This window comes from Tetrao urogallus, assembly GCF_951394365.1.
Source record: "Tetrao urogallus genome assembly, chromosome: 15".
NCBI lineage: Eukaryota > Metazoa > Chordata > Aves > Galliformes > Phasianidae > Tetrao > Tetrao urogallus.
Window position 1 is genome coordinate 5205175 of NC_136828.1, and position 25469 is coordinate 5230643.

Genomic DNA, 25469 nt, shown 5'->3' on the forward strand with positions numbered 1-25469 from the left:
TTTGCTGTGACTGAAAGCATGGCTGGAGCAGCTAGGCATGAGCGTGTATTATGAAGAGGTGCTCTGAAGAAACGCTCTGAGCGGGCACAAAGGAATCCTGTCTTATTATTAATTATTATTAACCTGTCGGGATGCTTTCTGATACAAAGTGAATGATAAGTAAGATATAAAAATGGGGCAAAAAGAGTCAGAAGGGTGCGAGGCTCCACGCATCCCACCCGGCCCCCACCACACAGCCGGGCCTGGAGGCACCAAGACGCGGCCGGCCGGCGGCCATGTTCCCGCCGGGCAGGGGCAGCCATCCGGCGGCGCAGATCTGCCCCTTCGCCGGGTCGGGACGCGGCCAGCTGACAATTACAGTCTTCGCCCCATCCCCCCCTGCGTATCAATAGCTGGGGAAACCCGAGGCGGAGCACCGCCTCACCCCGCCCCACCGTCGATATGGCAAGAGCAACAAAACCGCCCTGCCCTAACCACGCAGTCGCATCTTCGCCTCAGGCCCTCCGCCGGCGCGCGGACCCGGCGCGAGGAGGCGCGAGGAGGCGAGGGGCGGCGAGGGGCGGCGGCGGGCGGGGCCGCCTCGGGGCCGTGCCTCACGCCAGGGGGAGTGGCGAGGCAGCGCCGAGGCGGCGGGGGAGGGCAGCGCGCCTGCGCCGCGCGGCTGGCAACGTCTGCGCACGAGTCGGTGACGACACGAGCCGTCTGCCGCTCGGCCCCGCCCCCCCGTGACGTAGTGCCGGATTGACGTGCGTGAGAACCAGTGCCGCGCAGCGCCGCCGTTCAAACCGGCGGTGCCGGGGCAGGGGCGTCCAACGGCGCTGCGGGGCGGAGTTGAGCAGCTGCGCGTTCCCGGGCGGTTCCGCCGGGCTTTTATTGCGCTCGGGGCGGCGCCGTCGCTTAGTGTGTTTGGAACGGAGGGACGGGCCGGCTGAGCCCGGCGGCATGGGGGTGAGGTAGGGCCGGGCCGGCGAAGGAGGAGGAAGAAAAAGGGGGTAGTGCGGCCGTTCGGCGGAGCCGGGCCTGCGAGGAGGCGGAGAGGTCGCAGAGCCGGCCGGAGGATGGAGGACAAGAAGGAGGAAGGAGAGGCGGAGATCCAGGAGCACGGGCCCGAGCACTGGTTCAGCAAGTGGGAGCGGCAGTGTCTCGCCGAGGCCGAGCAGGAGGAGGCGCTGGCGCCGGAGCTGCAGGACGAGGCGGCGGCGCAGCCCGAGCACAAGCAGCAGAAGCTGTGGCACCTCTTCCAGAACTCGGCCACCGCCGTGGCCCAGCTGTACAAGGGTGAGCGGCTGGGGGGGAGGGGGGGAGAAGGTGGGGGACGGCGGGGCCCGGCCCGGGGGCGGCGGCGGTGCGGGGCCGCTGGGCGGGGTGCGAGCGGGGCCGCGGCCCCACAAAGGGGATGTGGCGGCGGGACGGCCCGGGCAGGGCGAGGAGCGGGCTTCCGGCCTGGAGGCTCCGCGCCCGTCCATGGAGGCGGACGGGAAAACAAAATGGCGTGAGGGCGGCCGAGGAACGTCGCCCTTCGCGGTCGCCGGCGGAAGGCTCGGCCCGGGATGGCGGCGCGGGGAGCCGCCGGGAGAAGCCTGCGGAGCCGCCGCTGCGGGGGGCCGGGCGGGAGGGGGCAGGGCGGCGGGCCGAGCTCTGCGGAGGTGAGCCGCGGGCGGGGCGGGGAGCGGGCGGACGGCCGTGCCGGCGGCGGCTGCCGCCCAGCCCGGGGAAGAAGCGCCCACAAAATGGCGAAGTGCGGGGCCGGCCCCATTGTGCGGCGGGGGCTGCGGGCGGGGGCACGGCTCGCCGCTTCCCCGCGCGGCCCCGGGAGCCGCCGCCGTGACCCGAGCCCCCCCGGCGGCCGGCCGCCCTTCCCGGTCCCGCTGCCGAGCCGCCTTCGGGAGGTGGAACAAAATGGCGAAACCTAACATGGCCGTTCGGAGTTAGCGACTCCAAAATAAACAGCGTGTGTCCTTCCCTCCCTGCAGACCGGGTGTGCCAGCAGCCGGGGCTCTCCCTTTGGGTCCCTTTCCAGAACGCGGCCACTGCGGTCACCAACCTCTACAAAGGTAAGGGGCTGCTGCCCGTGGCCCTCCCCGCTGAGCCGGGCCCGCTCGGCCTCCTGCCTCGGCTTACTCATAAGCGGGGCCTGCTAATGTCTCTTATTCACCCTGATAAAATCTAACCCGAGACTGCTTCCTGAATCTTGAGAGTTTTCCCTGTGCCGTTTTAGCTGACAGCAGTTGAATCTTTTCTGTTGCCTCATGTCAGTGACTAACAACTTAAAGGCTGTTTTGTTCTGAGACCCTTGAAAGAGGATGTTCTTAGTGTGCCTCTCATGATTCAAGGGAAGAGTACAAGAGCTTCTACAGGACTTCAGTGTCCTCCATAGCTTTAATTTCGTTGTGTATTAAATGCTGGGATATCAGTATAATGTGTGTGCGTTTTCACTGAAGTGTAGATTGGCTTTAGTGTTTGCAGAACTCTGCATATAGGTTTAAAAAAAAAAAAAACCAAATAACTTTGTTCTTGTGCCACTGAGGTGCTTTCAGTGAGCCTTGCAGAAGATTCCCACTTTGTTAAGCACCTCATTTTCATTCACTCTTCATTAGGGTGATGGTAAAAGGGTGATCTTAGCCAAAGCTTGTGCTCCTTGTGCTTATGGCTGATCTGTTGTGCTGTTTGACTCCATCTGTTAAGATCTGTTTCTGGACTCTGGTGTTCCTTAGATTGGTACAAGAGTTCCTTGCTTCAGAAGGATTGTTCAATACTTGTATGAGCGGAGAATGAATTCAGCAAAGTGTGAATTTGTTATTACTGCCTTCCATTACTAGGAAGAAACTCAAACTTTTGAGTTTCAAATGGCTGTTCTTCTTTAAGTTCTGGAAGTGTTTTTCTTGGTCTGTATAGCATGGCACATGGTATACCCTGGAAGTTTTTCATTTGTCTTGAATTTCCTGGTTTGTGGGATTTGCTAGAGCTTAGCATGTTTCTGCCTCATTGGGTTTCTGAGGGATGTGGAGGAAGCAATAAGGAAATGTAGATAAATAGCCCTCACTAGCAGTGATCATCTCTCCTGCAGGAAGTGTGTATGACTATTCTGTATGTGTTGTGAGTTGTGTAAAGGGGCAGCCCATCATGTAATGGGCTAATGCCCATCCTGAGAGAGCTGCTCAAACATGGACAGGCTCCATTGTCTCTTGAGCATGGTGCTGGAGGAGCAGCAGGTAGTAAATTGTCTAGAATTATTAGTTTGTTGCAAATGCTGTCCTTTCCAATGTCCTTGCTACAGCCTTAATTTTTGGTTAAATTACTTGTGTTATAAGTAATCAAGTTAAATGAGACCTATTTTTCTGCAATAATGTGGTTAAGAGAAGAATATGTAGTTTCTCAGTGATCAGGGAAACTAGAATTAGAATAGCATGCTGTCTTCATGCAGATATCATGTAATACTTCACAAAGGAGTATCTGAAACTTCTCTTAAACAGAATTAAGTGCTTAGTTACTCAAAACTGCAGTCTTCCTTTCAGTCCTCACTTGATTCCCAGTTGAGTAAGTCCCCTTAAAAGGTAGAATATGCCTAGGATCATCTAGACCATGGTGTACCTTGCAAGTAAAGAGTCCATTAATGTGAATTTGCCTCGAGTAATAAACAGAAAATTACTCTTTAAAAACCTTCTGTGGCTCCCTCACACACTCAATAATAGTTATTTCAAAGGAATTCTGACAAAACATTGAAGTGCTAGGTACTGTGAACTAAATGTTACCTACTTTCTCTTGCCCCAGTGGGTTTCTGGTTTGATAACTTCAAGGCATCAAAGCCTTTAATGGGAGCAACGTAAGAAACAGTGCATAGGGCAGATAGTGTGATTGCATGTATATTAGCATTTTCTTCAAAATAAATTGTGTTATTGTACCATGATCTGAAGAGCATCTGGATTGTGGATTTCTGTTTTCACTTAAAGAAGTGAACATCTGCTTTGTAAGGGTTTTAGTTATTTTGATGATTTTGTGAGCCCACAGTTTAACTTATTGAAAAATGTAATTTTCTGGTAATATTAGTATTTGTAATTGTGAAATGTAGGCAGCTTGACTGCTTGTGTATCTTCTCAGTCTGACTTTGTGAACAAAGCAGTTGTAGGTTTTAATGCCTGGTCTTTCCTAGGGTAATGGTGCTTGAAATTTGCCTAGGGTATGTTGACAGTCAGTGGCTGCCTTCATAACTGACCTTAGTTAGCCCTTTGTCAAGTGTTCTTGTATACAAGGAGAGCAGGCTTGTTGATGTAGAGCTGGGCTCTTCGTCTCTCAGGGTTTTCTCAAGGTATTTCAGGAAGGGATTAAAGGACTGTTGTCAGCTTCCAGACTAGCTCTGAGGAGTTTGGGTAGCTCTTGCCCTACTGCACTGGAGTCAGAGATAGTATGGAGTTAAAGTGCCTGGAGGAATAATCTGTCAAGTTGCCATTGCTTTGACACGAATTAGCTTTTGTAGACCTTTCAGTCCTTTGGTTACAAAGCAGCATAAGAAAGTACTATAAAAAAGAGTGCATGAAGGTAATGTTAGCATACTAAACATACTTTGTGTGGTTGTGTGATCCAGTATTTCCTTCCTTGGTAAGTTGTGCTATATTTGAAATGCTGTTATGTGGTAGTTTTTTAGCACTCCTTTATGGGCCATCCAGTGGTGCCTTACAGTAATGTCCAAGATTGGCACTTAAGTGGTTATTCTTGTGTGTGAGAAATAGATTAGATGTGTATGTCTCTGTTTATCTGTAAGCCAATATCTTGGACAGCTGTTCATAAATCTCAACATTATTTTGAGGAAATGGCTTTTATGTTGGACTTCATTAGTAAAGGAAGAATTCAAAAGCAGCTTCTTCTGTCTTTAAGTTTAAAAACAAATCTGGAAGTCAAGTGAATTGAGTTGGAGTGGGCGCTGTTTTAACTTTGAATGGAGTGAGAGCTAACATGGCAGTGGTTTTCATGGCAAACAAGAACATACCTGAGTAAAGAAAATGATTTGTCCCGTCTGTTCTCTGAAATTTGCTGATAGTACTTCTTGACTACCAGTTGAAGAACTTGCTGAAGTTTGAGGACAATGTAATACAAGTAAATAAATAGTGCTTGTTAGAAGTGGAGTTAACTGTTGTGCACAGATGACTGATAGCATCAGTGAAGAATAAAACTGTGTTTGTAGCAGGGATAATAGTAAGTAATACCTATTCAAAGCTTTTGTATATCAAACTTGTAATGGATACCTAAATGAGGAAGGAAAATCTTAGGTAATATATTTACAAAAGAAGCCTAACTGAAGGATGTCGGAAATACTGTTCTAGCTAGGTCCAAAACTATGGCCTCCTGTCAATTTCCTCTATGTGAAATCTGGAGTAAGCTTGTACTCTAAAGAAATGGGAATCTTCTGAAAATTGTGCATCTGCTAGCAGTGAGAAAATGAGTTAATTCTTTTATGTGGAATTTCCTAACTGTGCTGATGTACTTTAGGAGTGCATGGAAAGTTGAAGTGTGCTGCTGTTCATTAAGCAAATGCATGTCTGCTGATTTAAGTACCTGTCTCAGACTGACCATCTCAAAGGATGCTTCCGATGTTAATACAGTATGGTCTCAGTGTTCTAGTGCTAACCTCAGGTATAGCGAATAAATGCTATTGCTGAGGAATTTAAATTCTGACTTGTAAAGATGTAGGGGGAGGAAAAGGAACTAATCAACTCCTTTTAATTAATACTTAGTTGTAATGACTCATTTTCACTGCTACAAACTAGGTGCTGTATTACAGTAACCTGTAGAAGACACGTTTATTTCTTTTGGCTGAAAGAAAATCATATCAGTGTGTACCATACTATATATTGTTTTGTTCCGTCTGTAATATTTGCTAAGAATACTTTTCTGTCTTCTTGCAGAAAGTGTGGATGCCCATCAGCGAAGCTTTGATGTAGGAATTCAGATTGGCTATCAACGTCGGAACAAGGATGTGTTAGCTTGGGTTAAAAAACGCAGAAGAACTATTCGTAGAGAAGACTTGATCAGCTTCCTATGTGGGAAAGTTCCTCCTCCAAGAAATTCTAGAGCTCCTCCAAGACTGACTGTAGTATCCCCTAACCGAGCTACTTCAACAGAAACTAGCTCATCTGTAGAGACTGATTTGCAACCCTTCCGTGAAGCCATAGCTCTGCATGGTAACAGTAACTTTTCAATACTACTTGGCTAAAACTGGGTGGGGGTTCATGAAGCATGTCTTCCTCTTATGCTTTGGATTTTGGTCACTGATATCTTTGTCATGTACTCAGTGTTCCAGTTGAAGGTGTCTACCTAATTCTCTAAGAGCTTTCTGTATGTGTAAGATTTGCTAGATACTAAAAAGCTGTGTGGTCAAATATGAGTGAGGTGCTTTGTGGAAAGAGTTCATGGCTGCAGAATGTAATACATCTGAAACTCAAAGTTAAGTATCAACTTAGAGTATTTCTGAAGCATGAAGAGATGATATTTGTATCAATGCTAAAATAAATACAATTGTTGGGAAGTGATAAATACTACACTTGCACCTAGTTAAGTGTTAACTAGTAGTAAGTAACTAACAGATTTATGTGGGGTAGAGGAAGGAATTGACAGTTTGAAACTATATATCTTAGTGCCCTTGTTTTTTGGTGCAAGGATAATGGTGTGGTATTCTGCTCCAGCAAGTGCATGGAGAGGGATATTGTAGGTTCCCTTCACTGCGGGAGTCCTGTTCAACTCTGATTCCTAGTTCACTTCTTAAAAAATGTATCCCGAGTTGATTCATAGTGGATTTCCTTGCTGTTGTCAATAGTGCTGGTGTAGTTTTTTTTAAGAGTTACAAATTCTCAGCAGCTAATTCTGCTTTGAACTTTCATTCAACAAGTGAAAAAGAAAATGGTCATGAGGTGAAAAGCAGCTCACCTTTGGATTTTATTATGCCTTGTAAAATTTCTAAAGGGTAGCAGATACTTTGAGCTAATAATGAGCTGTTTGTGGAGACTTAAAGATAAAACTGTCTGGAAATATCTGTGAAAAATAAATGAAAACATTACCATATTATTTTTGGTAGGGAATAGGATTTAAGTAGTTAAGTGCATTCCTTAAAATGCAGTCTTTGCCTCTGCTCTGCTGTGGCAGTTTTTCAAGATGAATAAGCCCTGCACTGTTACCAGAATTAGGCTGTCACTTAGACATGTTACTGGCTGCTCTGTTGCCATTTCAATGAACCACACTTACACCTGATCATGTTTTTTTGGCAGTTTTCCTTCTCATACTGGAAGCTGGCTAGAGAACTCTGTGTACCAGTATTGTTTATTCAGTAGGTTAAGCTGATTTCATGAGGAGGACAGCTGCAGAAGCTGACTCTCATGTAATACAAAATGATAAGCGGACTTAAAAAAAAAAAAAAAAAAAAAAAACACCTTCCTTTCTGAAACTACATTTAAACCCTGTGCAGATTACCTTAAATAAAGGCTTACAAGTCGCTTAAACACAGAGCACTTTCAAGCAGTTAATTGGTGGGTATTCACTGAAGTTATTATAATTGTTTTTTAACCTCTTCTTAGTACAGAGGTTGTTCATGGAAGAGCAAAGGGGAACTTCTGGGTACAACGTTTGGAATATGAAAGGAATGAGGCTCATGAGCAGAGTAGGAAGTTTGCTCTGATAGTACTGCAGGAAGGACTAGAAATGTGCTCTTCCCCTTAATCAGCTGGTGGGCAGGATTACATGTCAGTCACCTTCTGGATTAGTTTCTTCTGATATCAGTTTCAGTCTGATATGACACATGCTTTTTGTATTCCTCCTTCAGTCACTAGACTTGTGTAGGGCCCCCTGAGTCTTTCTAGGCTAGTGTCTACAATTTGTTGCCTTCCATCTCCTTCTTGCCCTTTTCTAACACTGAGGAAGTAGTGATAAAACTATCGTCTCATCTTTGTTCCTGTTTATTGTTGGTCATCTTAGAACTGTTTCAACTTTTTTTAAACTGCAAGTAACTTTTGTTTGTAAATTAATGTAGGGCTGTGTGTCTGCATCTTTGGCAGGCTGCTGAAGTGGTGTGCTACTTCTGGATGTGAGGGAATGTGGTAGTGAGAGCAGCTTCAGCAAGTGTTCAGGACTAAGGCTTTAAGTGAAATTTCTGACCAGTGTGTAAAAGCGGGGTTTTGTGCCAGAAGGCTTTCTGTGGAGTAGAGTATTCCTCTGTCAGTGACATGGATGGGCTGAATCAGAGTTGAGGGCAATACGGAAACTCGCTGCTTAATGTGGTGTCTTTAGTAAAACAGATATGAGTTAAAGTACAGAATAAAGCTCTGAAGCTCCTTTACTGGCATATTGCTGCTGCTCAGAAGGGGATGGCAGTATGACTGAAGACCTAGATCCTTCAATTTGCTGATCGGACTACTATACCTAAGTCTCACTATTTATATTTAAATCTGAGAACTTAGAGAAGCAGCTATATAGTGATGTAGTTAGTTAATACTTCCTGGAAAGCTGTGCACAGCTCTGTGTATTCCTTAAAATAAAACTCTAGAGTATCTGTAATTGAATCTTGAAAACCATATGCTGCATCTGCAAATCTCCCTAAAACTGCAATTTTAAACTTCTTGCCTTTTGATCCTTGTCTGGTGTGTATTAGAACTCAGCAAGGTGATTAAATGGCTTTCTTGATGAAGGCTGGGCATTTTGAACCCCAAACTTAGTTTTGTGGCGTTATTCACGTCAGGGGTGAACTTGTTCTTTACTCTTCTGTTTTAAAAGCAGAATGATCAAGAAAAGCTGTACTAACTTGGAAGAGTTCCTTTTTTATGGTGATCTTACTTTTCTGTTATGGCACTTCTGCTGTGTGCATCTGTTACTGAACTCCTTCAGTGTAACTTCTGGGGACCAAAGAAGGAATCTCAGAGAGTAAACTGGCAAGTGAAAATGTTTGCCCTTGATGGCAGCTTTGCATTATTGGTGTGCTGGAGGGCACCATTTGAAATATAATCTCACTTGAAACTAGCTGTTAAAGGCTGTACTCAGCACTTCTTACAATTTGGGAAGTAGTTAAGGTAAAGTATGCTGTCTTTCCCTGAAGCTCAAGTGGATTTTTCTTAAAGTGGTGATACTGCATATTCCTGGAAGTAATGAAGATAAAATACTGCTATTGTTCGACTCCTCAAACCTGAGTTTGTGACTTTCAGCTAACCCTAAAAAAAAAAAAAGCAGTTAGCATAGGCTTAGGTGCATCTTCATGTGCTTCCTCAGTGTGTATCTGTGAGAAGAATTTTCAGATAAAGATTAAATTGAACTGAGCCATAATTTCTAGAAGTTGACATGTACCAGAGCACTTTCTGCATTACTGATAGGTAGAATGCTGTCTGCCTACAAGACTCTTAAGGGGTGCTGGTTGTTCTACAGTCTGGAATGATGCTTTGGCCTTCCAGCATGGGGTTGATGCTCTGTCAGATGTATGCTCAGTGTGGGATCTGTACTCTTTTCCAGAAGCATGGGAGAAAATGTCATGTATTTGAGGCGAGCAGCAGCTCAGCAAGGCAGTAGTGAAAAGCATTGTACTTCAGTGTTCTTACTTAAAATGATGCACTGGTAGGCAAGAGCTCAGTGTAGAAACAGTGGAGTTTTTGCTCGGTAGATTAAGTGTTGACATGGCATTGATTCAGTCCCTCTGGGCTAAACTGACTCTGCCAGATGGAAATATGTGGCTTGACTCAAGGATTCTAAATGTCCATCAGGTTTTGTCTTGTCTTGCCATCTGTTTTGTATTACCAATCAATATTAAAAAATGGAGAAGGAAGCAGCTGATAGAGACCACGGGAGAATAGAGTTTAGATGAATCGGATAGGGTTAAATTTGACATAAAGGTTGTGTTGGTGTGTTGCTGGAACTTGTTGTGTAGCAGTAATTTGAACAGTGGTGGAGTGATGAGGATCTTTGTGAAGTTAACTAATTCTTGCTTTGGTCACACTTCAAGTGTGAATATTCCTTTTAATCCTTGCTGATTGAAACGTCTGGAAACAGTAGTTCATACCATGACTATACTGAATAGTGGCTATCCAGTATTTGATAGTTTGATAGTGTCCTGAATAACTCATTGGGATCATGGCTGCAGTGCAGGTGAAACAGTTTGTGGTTTATAAAGCTTCAGTTAGGTTAGTGTAAGTAAATGTGTGCTAGAGTTGGAGGTTTTATTTAACCTAAACATTCCATTCTCCATGAAACATGCACGTTTAGCCAAGCTTTCTAATGATTAGATAACCTTGGAGAGTAAGTACTTAATTGTAAGCTGCCTACCTAATATCCTTTCTATACTGTAACTTTTACTAATAGCGCTATAGTAAGTGCTCTAAAACACCCTTCAGATAGCAGTAATTTCACAAAAATCAATGTATTTCATAAGAGCTTTGACTGAAAAAATAGTGGTAGTGAGAAAGTAATGAATACTATAAAACACTTCAGACAGTGCCCTCCAATTTAAGGCATGGTGAAGAGGAGAGCAATGTGTCCTTTCTTAAGGGCTTTTAGAGAAAGATCTATGAAGAGCAGTGGGAGATTTCAGCTGTGATCATGGGGTAATGAAATAGGTGAAAACGCTTCAGTAGCCATTGGTTCTGTCCTATTCTGTAGACAAAGCTGTGCCTGTGATTAGGTCCTCTTAATCACAGTACAGAAAAGAAGTTGTTAAATGATGTTGCTAATCATGTCATCTTATTGTGTAGTATCTATTATTGTTCACCTAACTGCTTAACTTAAATGCTCTCAGAATACACGAAAAACTTGAAATAATTCTCAGTGAATGGGTTTTCTGAGATTTTCCTCTTGCGTGACAACAGCTTTCCTAGAAGAAGTGAACTGTGGATCATTCATCCTGAAAGATGCTGTTTTCTGGCAACAGAAAACAGATCTTTTCGATTATGTTGCTGATTGTCTTCAGTAACATTGCTTTGTTAACATTGTCAAATGGCAATTCAGTGTTTCAGTATGTCTTGATATTTTTTCCTCATTCTTCTATATTAGTTTGCCTAGTCTTCAATGGATGTAAATGTTTCATTTGACATTAGATTGCTGTGTAGTGCTATGTAATATGGCAACTGCTATAACCAATACAGAACTGCCACTCTGTGGTGAGGCTGTTTGCATACTTAATGATGACCTACAGGTACTTAACTGATCTAGTATGAGATGGAAATTTAAACTGCAACTAGAAGTACTCGTTGTGTTGCAATGTCATTGTATTCTGATCTTTGTAGCCACTATTTCAAAGCTAACCCACTGCCTTTGACACCAGGCTTGATTAAAGTTTATAATCTTCAGAATAGTCTCCAAGAGAGAGGCTGGTTCTGAGTGGAAATCTGTAGTGATTTGGTATTACCTGAATACTGAGAAGTGAATATCTGCTTGAGGCATTGCTTGCCATCCTCTGTTAGGATGCTGCAGTGTAGTAGATACACTTGTTAATTCTGACTTGTGAATCTATGGCTTCAAACAATGTATGGTATTTGAAAGTCTCTTCTTCAGAATGTAGTTCTTGAGTGATGGCTAAAACATGGTTTCTCACCTGAGAGATCAGTTTCGGCTTTAGAATTGTTTTTCTAAAAAAAAAAAAAATACACTGATCACTTGATTCTGAGTTCTACAGAACAGCCAATGACTGAAAGCTATGTAAACTGTCAATTGTGGAAGTAACAGTACTGAACCTGTGTGTTCAGAGCAATTATGTTTGGAATTAGTGCTATGGAGAACCATGGGCAAAGTGTCAGTTTGGGTTTGGAAGCGTCAGAAACATTTACCCTCTGTACTGTCAGTTTTGTTTTTGCAGTTGAATTGTACAGGATGAAATGTTCTTTCTAATGCTGTGTCAGTTGAAATTAAACTTCCTGCAATCTTTGAATTGTGCAGTGATTTCTTACCTGCCTAACTTTTAAACATCTAGCTTTTCTTTTTTCGTTTGGGTGCTTTATTTTGTAGATATGAGTCTCATTTTTTAATGACTTCAAATTTAAGCTCAACCTGAATTCTGGGAGTACCAGAACAAAGCTTTTTGGCTGTGGCCTATTTTTTCATTGAAGGGGCTTTTCTTTTTTTTTTTTTTTTTTTTTTTTTCTTCCAAATACTTTCTGTCATTTTGGATGAAAAGAATTTTTATGTTGTTAAAACCCTGCAGGATTCTGGTCAGGCTTTAAACCATGCTTCTAAGTCATTGGGACATTCACTGGGGCTGTGAGCAGAAGCTGTAAGAAAGCACAAGCTATTAGTTTTTACTGGACATAGTGCAAAATATTCCATGTAAAGTAGATCTTGTATTACAAGATCAAAGCTTTCAATGTTATTTCTGCAGTGATGTAGAGTGAATCTGGCTAACCTGTCCTGTCATGACTCGTGTATCAACCTGCCATCACTGCAGATGGCTTTAGAATCTGTTAATTAGTATGAAGTTTTCACTTCTGTTCAGGTTATTAATGAAGTGCTAGGAAGCATAGTGATAGCAGGGAGCCTGTGATGCTGTGTTGGATCAGATCTGCCGGTAGTGAATTTTGGTCAATTGACATGTGGTCTTGCTTTTCTGCTTTAAGTGCTCTGAATACTAATGTGTTGGCTAATAGTGGCAGCCCTCAATTGTTTTTACTTAAATAATTAAATCGGTTGCTTTACAAACCTGTCTGTGATGTGCTGTCATGCTGTAGTTCCCTTCAGAACGTAAGGGGAACTTTTGGAGCAAGACTAAGTCAACTTTGCAATTAACTGCATTAGTAGGGAAAGTTTCCTTCTGTGTTGGAAATGGCTTAGGTTGAAGCTGCCACATGGGATAGACTACCCTTCCTTTGAGTGTTTTCACACTATGACTAGCCTGTCATCTGCTTGTGGAGCAAGCATTTGCTGTAGTGTGCCTCTACAACCTGGTGTATGAACTCCAAGTTTTCTAAGAAGGGGCTCTTCCAACTTCTGTATTCTCTTATAGTAAAAGCTAAGAAGGCATGGCAGAGAGGTGGGAGGGTGTGTCCTGGCCTTCAAGTGAGTGTGTGTGGCACAAATAATAGGATGAAGTGCCTGTAACATATCACTACATCAGATAAATGTTGTCCCTGTACGCACAGGAAGTTGCTTTCTTTGCTGCATGTCCTAAATATTCTTTCTTTTCTTCCCTTAGGTCTTAGTGGTGCAATGGCTAGTATAAGTGTTCGCTCAAGTACCCCAGGCTCTCCTACTCACGTGAGCAGTGGTTCCAATGCTAGTCGAAGGAGAAACGGACTTCATGATGTTGATTTGAACACTTTCATATCAGAAGAAATGGCACTCCACTTGGACAATGGTGGAACTAGAAAGCGTACCTCAGCCCAGTGTGGCGATGTCATTACAGACTCACCAACTCATAAACGCAACAGAATGATCTAAACTGCATAAATTTCAAACCCACCATGCTGCTTGAAAGCCACTTGATCCTCAGAGTACTATTGAAAAGGAAACGTGAGGCCATCTTCCCATATTCACTGTTTAAGACAAATTCAATAATTGCCATAAAAAATTTTAGGTATTACGTTAGACGCCTCTTGTATCTGCGGCTTTCTTAAACTATATTCTTAGCAGAGGACATCAGATATTGTGTAGTAGCTAGCAAGATCATCATAGGCGAACATGTATCTGTTCCAAGGCTAAAAGTGACCTTACTTGTATTCTTAAAGGGAAAGGAAATTTCAGACGTTTATTTGGTTATAGAATGCTTCTTTTGTCCTTTATTTCCTGCTGTGTTGAGTATTTGCTTAAACAGTATTGCCAGTTTGACTGAAATTGTCTACTACATGACTTGGCATCTTTGTCAAAACTGCAGGCTTCCATTTTTGCAGCACTGTACCATGCACCTAGTTTCTCTATAGTAACAGTGTGCAAGTTATAAATATTGGACTGTACCCTTTTTAGTTTTAAAAGCAGTTGATAATTCTGGTGATTGTGTGATAATGTAAAGAGGTGCTATGATGGTCATGCAATTAATACTTAATATTGAATCAATACAAGGATCTTTATTGGGTTCACTTTGTGTGTTTAGTGCTCTGAAGTAGCAATATAAAACTTCCCCAGTTAACTTCATAGACTTTTGAATCTTCAGTTTGAGGAAATATATGTACTTAATGGTATTATCCTTGTGGTAACAATACACAGTGCAGACTGCACCAGTGCTGACCTAAATTTAGAGGAAGATGTCCTGTAATTGGAAAGTAGGCTTTTCTGTTCAGTATTAGTGAAGGGTAGGCTTTGTGTACACCCATATCCCATTTTACATTTCTTGTGGAGTAATTGCCCATTGCTGGGGAGGGGTGGGAGGAGAGGGGAGTGAGGGGGAGTAGTTGAAGGAAGGGTATTGTCTAACAAGTAAGACTTCTGGTCACAAGTGGGAACTTGGACTAACTTAAGATTCTCTGTGATGCCACCTCCTTCATGGCGGGTGACAGTGCAGGTTCTGTCAAGTGCTAAGAAAATAATTTAAAACTGGAAGTTGATTTTAAAAAGTTCTGGATAAACATGCTGTAAGGATGAATTAAAAAGGATAAATGGCTTTCTTTTTGTGTTGAGCTTACATTCATAGGATCAAACTCTGCCATAAAGTAAGTGTTATCAAAAACTGAAGTAGACATCAAGACTGATCGGCTGCAAATCAGTTTCTGAATGGGGATGGATATATCAATCTCAAAGAACTTCTGTTTTTACATGTAGGTAGGAGTCTTTTTTTTTTTTTTTGGTGGAGACTGGCTTTTATGGCCTCTGAATCTCTGCCTAAAAATGAATAATACACGAGGAATAAGAAAACAAGGAGCTCCAGACCTGCGAGCTGGGAAAGGGTGTTTAGTGAGGTGGTATATGTGCTTAACTGGAAGCATAGACTCATCTTTGATGAAATGCAGCTGTTCTAGATCCACAGTGCTAAATTCTGGTGTCCTACTTAACAGTTATGGCACCTTGAGCTCCATTCGTATACAGCTCTTTAAGACTTCTGCTTATGTGCTTGTAGAGTCAGATCTTTGTATTTCTTGTTACTTGAAGCAGACTTGACTGTAGTCTTGCTTCTTTTTGCCCTGATGTTTTTTCATTGGTGGTTGCTTGATGAGGCAAGACAGTAATTGATATTTAAAAACTTTCAGAATTCAAGTCTCTTAGGAGCAAAACTTCCTTGCTTTGTGGTGCTTCCATCATATTTCTTTACATTGAAAAGCTCTTAAGGATGTCAACATTTGCACAACACTGTAGCTAGAGGTTCTGTAGTTTATGGGGCAAGTGTAAGAACTGTGCAAAGCAAGATGGTAAGTTCTGTTCTGAACTCCCTGCCTGTGTTACATAGCTTAACTTGCACATCACCTGAAGGACTTGGTATACCTTAGTTTCAGTTACTGCTATTAACTATGATTCATAAGACTTATTTTATGTAAAATATTAAAGCTGCATAAAGCTAGTATTCATTTGACTGCATTTTCAACTGAAACTTTTAAGTATCTAAGCATTAGTATTTATTTGGCTTTTGATGGAGGAGTTTCTCTGTCCTAAATGGAGAATCGCAAAATGAAAAGTCACAGGCTGGAATCCTGACCAGAAAAGACATGTGGAAATCATCATCTGTTTTGTTTATTCATTAACTGGTTTGTACAACTGATATGCTTATGCTCTGCAACTTCTAACACCTTATGTGTAAGGGTAGCAACATACTGATATCAGAGTTCTGCATACAGGGTTTGAACTGTTAACAGTGTTTCTGGTCTAGCCCAAATACACAGAACCTGTTCAGATTGTCTCCCCTTCCTTGCAGTTCTATTCTGTTAATGTTCTGAAGCATTGCTTCAGTCTACTACCACTCAAAACTACATTTATTTGGCTTTCTTTGATTTGTGCCATTTTTTCTTTGAGGAGAAAACAGTCTTAAACTAATTGCAGTGATATTTTTGCCTGTACCTTAAATACTTGGCAACGTGTTTTTCTGTTCAGCCCCAACTGTTTCTTTGTTAACCCTTGCTGGAATAATCCAAAATGCACATATTCACCTGGTAAATGGGAGAACAGATTGTCTCGAGAAAACAAGTTAAAGCTCAGTACCTTTTGCTTTGAAGATTATTTCTTGTGTCAGTGTAGAAAAGTGTAATTCTGAGAAGCAGCATTCTGCTGTTATCCAAACTAGCTCCTGGAGCCAGAAGTAAGTTGATGTTAAAGAAACACTGAACTGAGGACTGTTTAGTTTGATTTTTAAGGAAGTGCTTATTTTTGCTTTCTCTTATGAATCATAGAGTTGACTGGTCTTTTTTCCATGTACATCAAATCTAACATGAATGTGCGGCAAGTTACATACAGTACATCCTGCACTGAAGCTACTGAGCTTGGCTTGCTTATTAATGAAATACGTTTTAAATGTTAAATTTAAAGTTATATTACAATAAAGTAATGCAAAAATGATTTTGGCTGAAACTGAAGTCCTGCAGTTAAACTTATTCTCAAATGTGGTTTACCCAACTGGAGTAATAGAAACTCTAAGTCATAATAAACCTAATAAAAAAAAATAAAAAATGTTAAGGCTGCTTTGTAATTATTTTAAATGAGTAATACAGTCCATCGATGAGCCCCAAACAGAAGTGTGAGCTACAGGCTTATTTAATTCTGCAGAATGGAATTTGATGGCAGCTGTATTTAGGCTTTTGTCTCCTGCATCACAAGCTGCTGTGCTGCGGGCTGCTGAAAGCCTTAAGAATTGGGGTGTACTGCATGCATTTGTGTGAGATGTTTTATAGAACTCAACATCACTGAGATCTAGGAAAAGCACCTTAAAATATGCAGCATACCCTCTTTAGGAGTGGAATTGGTATTGACTTCAGTAGTAGAGATTTATCTCTCTAGCCAAAAGACTTTGCACTTGTGTGAAACAAGGTGCTGTAATAACAGGCTTTCCTGCTTTGTGTGGGTGTCCCCAAACCTGCAAATATTTTTTCGCTTGTCTTACCAGCAGGCTTTGGAATTTAGCTGCCTTCTCCAATTTCTAACCAGTCAAATGTTTTGGTGATGGTTTGAAAGTATTCTTAAACGACTCCTAATGTAAGTCTTTCAGATGATAGCCTAGAGCTAGCAACTGGTTGGTAGAAGTGAGGAATGTACACCTGGCTTCTTCCATGGTTTCAGTGCACCATCTGGGGTAGCCACAAGGCCTTGTGTCTTGTTCCAGAACCTGTCTTTATTTAAAGCAGTGAAGAAGGCACTGACACCTGTTAACTGTTTCAGTGCTGGTTTCTGAAGCTTTAATGGTGTGCTTAAACTATAAAGGCTCAGCAGTGGGTAGATGGAGGTTGGTAAATGCTTCTACAGTCTGCAGTGAACTGTTTCTGTAGTCAACACTGGTGCTTTCTGCCTTTTCTCCTGTTGGATCCCTTTCACATCAACTCAAAAGAAGTGAAAATTGTCTTAAGTTCACAATGGAAGTCATGAATAAACCAAACATACTTGTTCTGTATAGTACAGTAGTATCACCTAGGTGCATTACAAAAGGGAGTTAAAGAGTAAATGTTTTTGAGTTAAGTGGATTCCAGTGTTTCCTATGAATGCAGCGTCACTGGTCACAAGTTCAGAGTTCAAACTGCAATGTTTGGGGATTTTGGAACACCAAGAACACTGGGCTGTATTTTCCTTGGCTTAAGATGGGAGTATGTTGGGGAAATGTGCAAGAATGTGACTTAGGAAATCACCAGTGAGATCAGGAAGAATACAGTTTGTAGAAAGTCAAGAACTTCAGTATAAAACCGGTTAATTGGTTGCATCCAGTACAGCTTTTAATCATGTTTCATAACACTTCATTTTATGTTAAGATTGAAGTATATATTTGTGTAATTGTGTTTTAACACCACCTTGTCTGTCAGCAGCTCATGATGTTCCTTCAGCTCTGAAACTTCCAAGCCGTGAGAATTCTTCCACTTGTGTCTTGTACATCCTTTGTCTTCATAAAGCATCACAACAGGATCCAAAGTATTTAAACTAGGTACTCTCAGAAACGTGTATGAATATTCCACTGGGGTTTGGATAGGGTCACTGCTGGCTTTACCTGTGCACCATTGCCTGCCTCAGCCTCAGAATATGGTCAATTTTGGAAAGTCTGAAGGTCAGCATTTGTCACTTGTTCCTACACTGCTTGCTTTTTACACTGAAAACTATTTGAACCTAGGTTTCTCCTTCTAATGGAATTCTTTTGAGCCTTACCTGAAATGAAGTATGCAAGAGTAGGAGTGAGGCTGGGAGAAAGCACAAGGTTATCTAAATGATCCCTCATAGACAGATAGGTACACCATTTGTCTGAAGCATTGCTGCTTTGCAAACTGATGACCTTCTTTCTGACCACTCCAAAATGTCCAATCTTTGTATTCTTTGAATGCCTTAGGGTGTGTTTAGCCGTCCTCTGAAAGTTATGGTTTTCTCAATATGATTAACATTAAAGCATGAGGAAGGGATTTTTCCACAAGTTGACTATGTGAATGTGCTTACCTGTTTCATGAAGTGTGTACCTGTTTCGTAAGGTGTGGTTGAAGGTATCTAATGCTATCTTCAGAAGTTTTCTAAAGTGTTTTTACTACCCATTTCTAGAAACTAGTATCAAATGTCTGCTAGTAATTTATCTTTTCACCTAACTAAGGGAACCACAGTATATGTGACTTCTCCCCAAGCTTTTGGGCTAGAAAATCTCACTTAAGTCTACTCTTTCATGGCTTCGTATGACTCTGGTGGAAGGAGCAGCTGCCATCTCAGGTATGTGAGGTATGCAGGTATGCCTTTTTCATCTCCTCAGAGAATCTGTTGACATTAACATGAATCACTAAAGGTGTATTTCTCTTTGCTAAAATGAATTTGTTTTACTTATTTGTAGTTGTTTTCAGAGTAGGAAACTGCTGAAGATGCTTTGAGTATTCTAGCTGTAGGCTTGTGTGCTGCAAGATGATAGTGCAGTGGTGCAACTTGGATATTAGATATTAGCATATTCCATACAAACTGATAATAGAATGGCCTAATTCTTCAGATAGCTTAGCTTGTGATCTTAATGCATATTTGCCAGCAATGAACTGCTAGGCAAACCATCACAAGCCCCTGAAGGAAGTAGCCTGCTTTATTTGCCTCTCCCTGCTCTTATAAAGAGCTTTGTCCCTGTTCTTACTAAAATTCAAATGTCAGTAGGTCTAGATGTGTTTTCCAAAATGTGGACATTCTCCCCTGCAGAGTGTTTCCTGACAAATGGGTTCAACACATTTAAATGACATAGCCTGGCTATAAAATATTTCTGTTAGAAGCTAAATAAAGCTCAGCTTCAGTGAAGCCTATTAATTCCTTCAGAGCTACTTTGCAGTTTGTTTTAGTTTTAGCGTACATGCAAGCTGTGTAACATCTACCTGATGTTCTCCTGTTTGTGTCTATGGCTCATTTTGACTTCTTTTAATGAGGAGTCTCTTTTTGGGCCAAATACATCCTGACTTGTGAGGTAAAGTGCGACTAAATATGTAGAAGCCTCTAGTAAGTGTTTGCACTTGATGTTACATTTTCTTTAAATGGACATAGAGGATTGTGAGCTTTCCAACCCTGGAGATGTTTGTGACTGAACCGGACCAGGCTCAGAGCACCTTGCCTCTTGTTGGACCTGCTCTGAACATGCATTGCCCCAGAATAATGAAGCAAACCCAGGCTGTGTTGTGAAGCTGCCTCTGCATGGCAGGAGTTTGCAGTGAGTCTTCTGTGTCACAGATGTAGCATCAGCCTCCAAAGGGCAGGAGAGCACCTGCCTGAGCTTGGATTTGATGAGGCACAAAAATAGGCAATTTTCCAGGTGATATTCTAATTAGAAGTAGATAAGTGCTTTTATATCAAAGCCAAACCCTGTGATTAATGTTCTGGGGGACTGATAACTGATTTATTGGTGACAGCTGGTGAATTTGCATCAGCTCTAAAGGCCTAAAACTTAGTTTGATAGCTGTGGTCTGTCCAGAAGACTCAGGAAAGTATTAGGTGGACTAATGGCTTCTTAAAATGCTTCCTTACAGACCGGGGGTTTTGCCTGGGAAGCAGAAGCTGGGTTAGTTTTGCTCCTGTCTTAAGACCTCCAGAAATTCACCTATTTGTTGCTGATGCAGTGCCTGAGTGTGCTGGCGATGAACTCAAAAGCATTACTTCCTGAAAATCAGCCTTCTTCCTCTTCTACCAAGATAAGCAGCAGGCCTTTTCTAAGCACCCAAACTCATACAAAAATTTGGTGGCACCCTAAAGTAAATATACATGCATACACACGTGTATATATATATATATATATAAGAAGATATATATATATAAGAAGATATATAATCTATATATATATATATATATATATATATAGATAAGAAGATATAATATATATATATAGGAAGATAATATTGAATATATAGTGAATATTCCAGCTAGATGGGAGGTTAAATACCACCTGTTGGCTGCAAGCTCTTGAAAGTGCACACTGCTGTTTTTTTTCTTCCTGTTTCTTCCCTGACTGTCTAATCATGACAGTGCTGGAACACTTCTAACAGCCTAATAAAAATATGTGGTCATGTTGTTGCATCTCCAGAAAGTGGGCTGTATTGATTAGATGTCACTGAAGCATGCCAAAAAGCATGACAGAAGGGTGGGCATGTTTGGCGTCTGATCTGATACCATATGGCACAAATAGGCATCTTTAGACTTGATCATGCAAAGTTTTGCAGTCATATTTCAGTCTTATATGAGGTTCCCAGCACTGCTGGTGAGAAATCCACCATGATGCCTTTCTATCAGTTGTCTCAGATTACATGACTTTTGATCTTACCATCTATCTGTGCATGTACATTTCAGATGTTAAATTCAATTACTGTTAAATTCAAGGTCTGTCTGTGTTTTGCAGCTATCTCGCCACAGCTGTTCTGAATAAAGATGCCAGAAAGTTGAAATCAGACTCCCCCAACCTACGCAGTCATAAAGTTGTCTGATGCAATGCTGCAGGCCAACCTTGTGTTAGTGGCATCAATGGCGACTTTGAGATGGTACAAACAGCAGGAGTCTTGAGGAATGTAAGAAATGTGATGGGAAGGAGGAGGTAAAGGGTCTTGGGCAGGTAAAGTGAACTTGCCTACTTGCTTTTATAGCCCTCAATTGCAGTAACTCCATGGCTTGGATCAGTACTGGCTGTAGAGGCTAACTAATGATTTGGGTGACTTGAAAAGCTAATTTTTGTAACTGCTTACCTGCTGCATCACATAGAGCTAAAAAAAAAATAAGTTGCATTTCTCAATGAGGGCATGCTGCACTATTAAGGAGAAGAACCTTTCTCTTTAACCGAAGTTTGGGAAGTTATTTAGGTTCAGTTGAGAAGTCTTTTAAAACACTGCAGAGAGGTTTCACGGTGATGATGCTGATGGTTTAAATAATCTCAGTTTCTCAAAGCTTTAAAATGATTGTGAAGAGCCATTGGGATTACTTAACCACCATGCCCAGTCCCTTTACCCAATTTGAAAACCAGTCACTCTGCAAGCAAAAACAATCCCTCAAGTGACTCTTGCCAGTGATTGTGAAATGGTTCTTTGTAAAGCAAAATGTCTGAAGTTATACCAGTTAGCTGGGAGGCAGGAAGATGACATTGGAACACAGCTCTAAAAACTGATGATATGCTCTTGCTGCACTGAGCATCTTGTTGCTTGCAGGAGAAAAAAAGCACAACATGTAGTGACTAGGAAAATGAGGGCCTGAAGAATAAGAATCTGTGTTGCAGATTGAGTGCCTGTTGTTCATTGGCTGTGGTGCAGGACAAAGAGGCAGGAGTGCTTTGCTGCAGTCTTCTGAGGACACACGGAATCTTGTCAGATGTCTGGAAAAGAAAGTCCAGCTCCCGCCCAACTGCTTCCTGGGGAGCGATTGCAAGTGAAGTCTGCAATAGTTTTCTGCAAAGACTGATGTTTGGTAATGGATGAAGTCTGGCTATGGAAGGAATTACAAGGTGTAATTCATCAGAAACAAAGGAAAACAAGAAGCGACATTGCACAAGATTTTATGTCATTTCACTCTGGCTTGTATGGCATTCATTAACATGATAACCGACCAGAATTGGAGAGAGAGGGCATAGCTGAGCCCTTGTTTTTTAATTCCATTACCAGCTTTTCAACATATCTGACGTACACTTGGGTAGGTATGAATAAAGACCTTTTGAAGGAATACAAATAGGGCAACCAGAGGCCACCACCTTCAAGCATTATCTGTAAACAGAGTTTGCCAGAGCATTCCAGCTGGCAACCTCTAGGTAAGCTCATAGCGATCTCAGATAAAACTACTGCAGAGCAGAGCCAGATCTTTGGCGGCTTAATGGCACCAGGCCCATTTACACTGCTCAGGAGTGTGAATCAGAGGAGCTTCTTCATGAGGTGAAGGCTTGTAGCAAGTCGGCAGCGTGAAAGAAGGTGAGTGAGGCTTCCAGTGACTGGCAGACTGCAGTCATGGTGTTCAAGAAAAAAGGAGGAGGAGAAAATCCACAATGTGCCCTGTAGTTTCCCCATAATGGTGGAGCCCCTGATGTTTTGGGAGCTACATGATGGGGCACTTCCCATAACTTTTCAGTGATCTGGCTGCTGCCTTTCTTGGGAGCAATCCTAAGCTCCAGCTGTTAACTGTTAGGTGTACAGACTGACTACCAGGAAGTCCAAGCTGCTCATTTTGCACCTTTCAGCCCTAGTTTCTGAAGAGAATACATAAAAAATACAGCTTAAAGCAGCATGAATCCCAACATTAACTATCAGAGGAAAGACGAGATGGCATGATTGGCCCAAGATGCAGGGAAGGAGCTCTGGTTCTCCTGAGCTCTGAAGGAATTTTGTTGCTTGTTCCACGTTTTGACCCAGATTTTGTGTCACCCAGCAGGTTGTGCCAATAGCTGTGCTGCCCTGTGTGGTGGCAGGACTTGGGTTCGCATCCTTCGGCTATGAGTTTGCTTCCTAAAGATGATTTTACCTTCTATTGCCTCAGGTTTTTCTTCCATACAACTGCTGTGGGATCAATGCTACTTTAGTTGATGAACTTGAAGAGCATTAGAAGAAAGAAATATGGACAGAAAAGCTCTACTGCATTCAGTCGCTGTATTTACGTCCTTGAAAGAGAACTCTGTTGTCATCTGTCTTTTGTGAAGATCAAAATGTGTCTTGACAGACAGCTTTCCTACTTTCTCAGTGACTGATGGCAACTTTGCAGGCTGTTGGTACTGAAACTGTCACTTTTTGTTAATCCTGCATGTTTCATACATTCAATCTTTCAAATAAATCAATTGTGTTGTTGTAATCTCCATAATCAGAACACTATTATACAAAATAACTCTTGCATATCCAACTCAAAGTTAACCCTTTTAAGACAGCTGTAAAATACAGGATGATATGGCCAAGACAGTGCTTTTCATTTTATTTGATTTTCCCAGAGAAACATTATCTCCATCACGGCTGTGCCAGTTGTCTCTCCACGTGCTGGTTTGCATCTCATAACTCAGAGCTTCAAATTCTCCTATCTTGTGCATACATCCCTCTATTGATGTGCTTCCAGCTCAACTGCTGTGAAGTGGAGGATGTCATCCATGTAGTTCACAAGCAGTGGTACTGCCCATCTGGGCAGGGCTTTGGCTTGTGCCTTTGCCGCAGCAGGGTGATGCCATTTCTTTGCCTGCTTTTGCAACTGTTATCTCCTTCTCAGTTTGTTTGTTTGTTTGTTTGTTTTTTGTGGATGTGTTGTTTCCAGTATCTGCCAGAGTGATGTTTTATCCTTGTGCTACAGGGATCAAATAACTACTCTTTCCATTTCATGTAATGAAACTTCATAAATGTATTGTGAATTACACGATGTTCTTTGCTATCCCCTTTTTTCCTTTGAACTTTGCTTCTGTACAGGACAAGACCAAGAAGTGCAAGATGGGGAAAGTCAGTATGCGTTGGTGGTAAAATATTAATGCTCCTTCAGAATGGGAAGTGGAATAAACTGCGTGCTTTTCTTCTACGAGGCCCCAGGCCTGGAGAAATAATATTCCATGGACGAGGCACGGCTGTGATCCCTCATAGCAGCACAGGATCTGCAGAGGCTGAGGAGGGGAGTGAACGGCAAGGAGAAGAAACGTCCGATGTGAGTGAGCGGGCACCATCGCCCCGTTCCGGAGGAGAGGGGTAACGCCTGGAGGAAGCGGCTGCCTGCTTTATGGGAGAGCAAGCAGAGGCAGAGCACCGTTCCCGTTCCGCACCCCTGTGGGTTGCATGCAGGGCGTTCTGCCGAGCCCCTTCCTTGCACGTGGCAGCTTTCCCTGCAGCGAGCACCTTTTTCCTCGGCAGGTAAAAAAGACGGGACCCCCTTGAGCTTTATTCTCTCTGCACCCGGAGGTTTACCCGCCTCGTTACGCCATGGCGATGCCTTCCCGCCTGTTTACGGCCGTTGCTGTGGCTGATGGAGCGGCTGCTCCCTCAGCGCGCTGCTCCTGCAGAGCTGCCCACGTGCGCAGCCCAGCAGCGTCGTCACAGCTCTCATTTCTGCCAAGCGCTAAGAAATACCTCGGCTCGCACCTTTTGCTCGGGCTTTTTGTTAAAGATCGAGGCGTTCGGGCAGGATTTGCACGGCAGACGGATGGCGGAACAACCCGGACGGGAGCTGAGGCGCATTCTTTGAATTGTGCTGCCATCTAGGGTGCGAGCCTGCAAAGACCGCTGCTCAGACACACCGGCATCCGCATTCTCCACATATTTTCCATAGGGTTTTACAGAGCGTTTACCCTCTGTGCAGGGTGGGGGTATCGCGGGGCACGGCACGGCTTGGGGGTACGCGCCCGCCCATCGAGGAGGGCTCACAAAATGGCACCGCTGGGAAAGGGCAGCGTGTTGTGGCTCGGGGGTTTGCGTGGTGTTGGAGGGGGGAGGAACTGGTTCTTGGCTCTGCTGGTGGCTGTAGAGCGAGCACCGTGCTCACGTTGTCTTCTACATGTACTCAGGCAGTTGTTTGCACAAGTACCTGTGCAGCTGGTGGTGTTTGGTGGAAGACAGCAGGTTTGATCTGAGGCCCGCATGGCATGAACAGAGTTCTGCTAAGCAGCTCCAGGACAGGTCTGTTCGCCTTACTAAGTTCTTTAGTTTGCTTTTGTGTGTTACAAAGTTCTTTAGTTTGCTTTTGTGTGAAACAGGCATGTCTCCCCCTCTTCCCCTCCCCCCCCCACATTTTTTTTTTCTTCTTTTTCCTGTAGATCCAGGAAGTTTTTTACACATACTTAGGGAAAACTTGAGCCAAAGCCTGGCTGCAGACCAGTTTCTGCCGGGGTTGGGAGCATGGTTCGGGAACAGATGTTCAGTTCAGCCTGAAATCCTCTGCTTGGAATCTGCACTAATGGCTCCCACCCCACATCAAGGACATCAAAGAAAAGGAATTTTTCTTGTTCGGTTCCAGTTCAGGTGTGACTGAAATTGTTTTCCGGAATG

At 42.9% G+C, this 25469-nt stretch overlaps 1 protein-coding gene across 1 annotated transcript; it reads left to right on the plus strand.

Annotated features, from left to right (window-relative positions):
- Nucleotides 1-1058: 1058 nt before the first annotated feature.
- Nucleotides 1059-13386, plus strand: HAPSTR1 (HUWE1 associated protein modifying stress responses; the record flags this gene model as incomplete). Its single annotated transcript, XM_079542798.1, has 4 exons — nt 1059-1278; nt 1974-2054; nt 5901-6176; nt 13142-13386. The coding sequence occupies 4 exons, from the start codon at nt 1059-1061 to the stop codon at nt 13384-13386; spliced, it is 822 nt and encodes a 273-aa protein (XP_079398924.1).
- Between the last annotated feature and the right edge of the window lie 12083 nt (nt 13387-25469).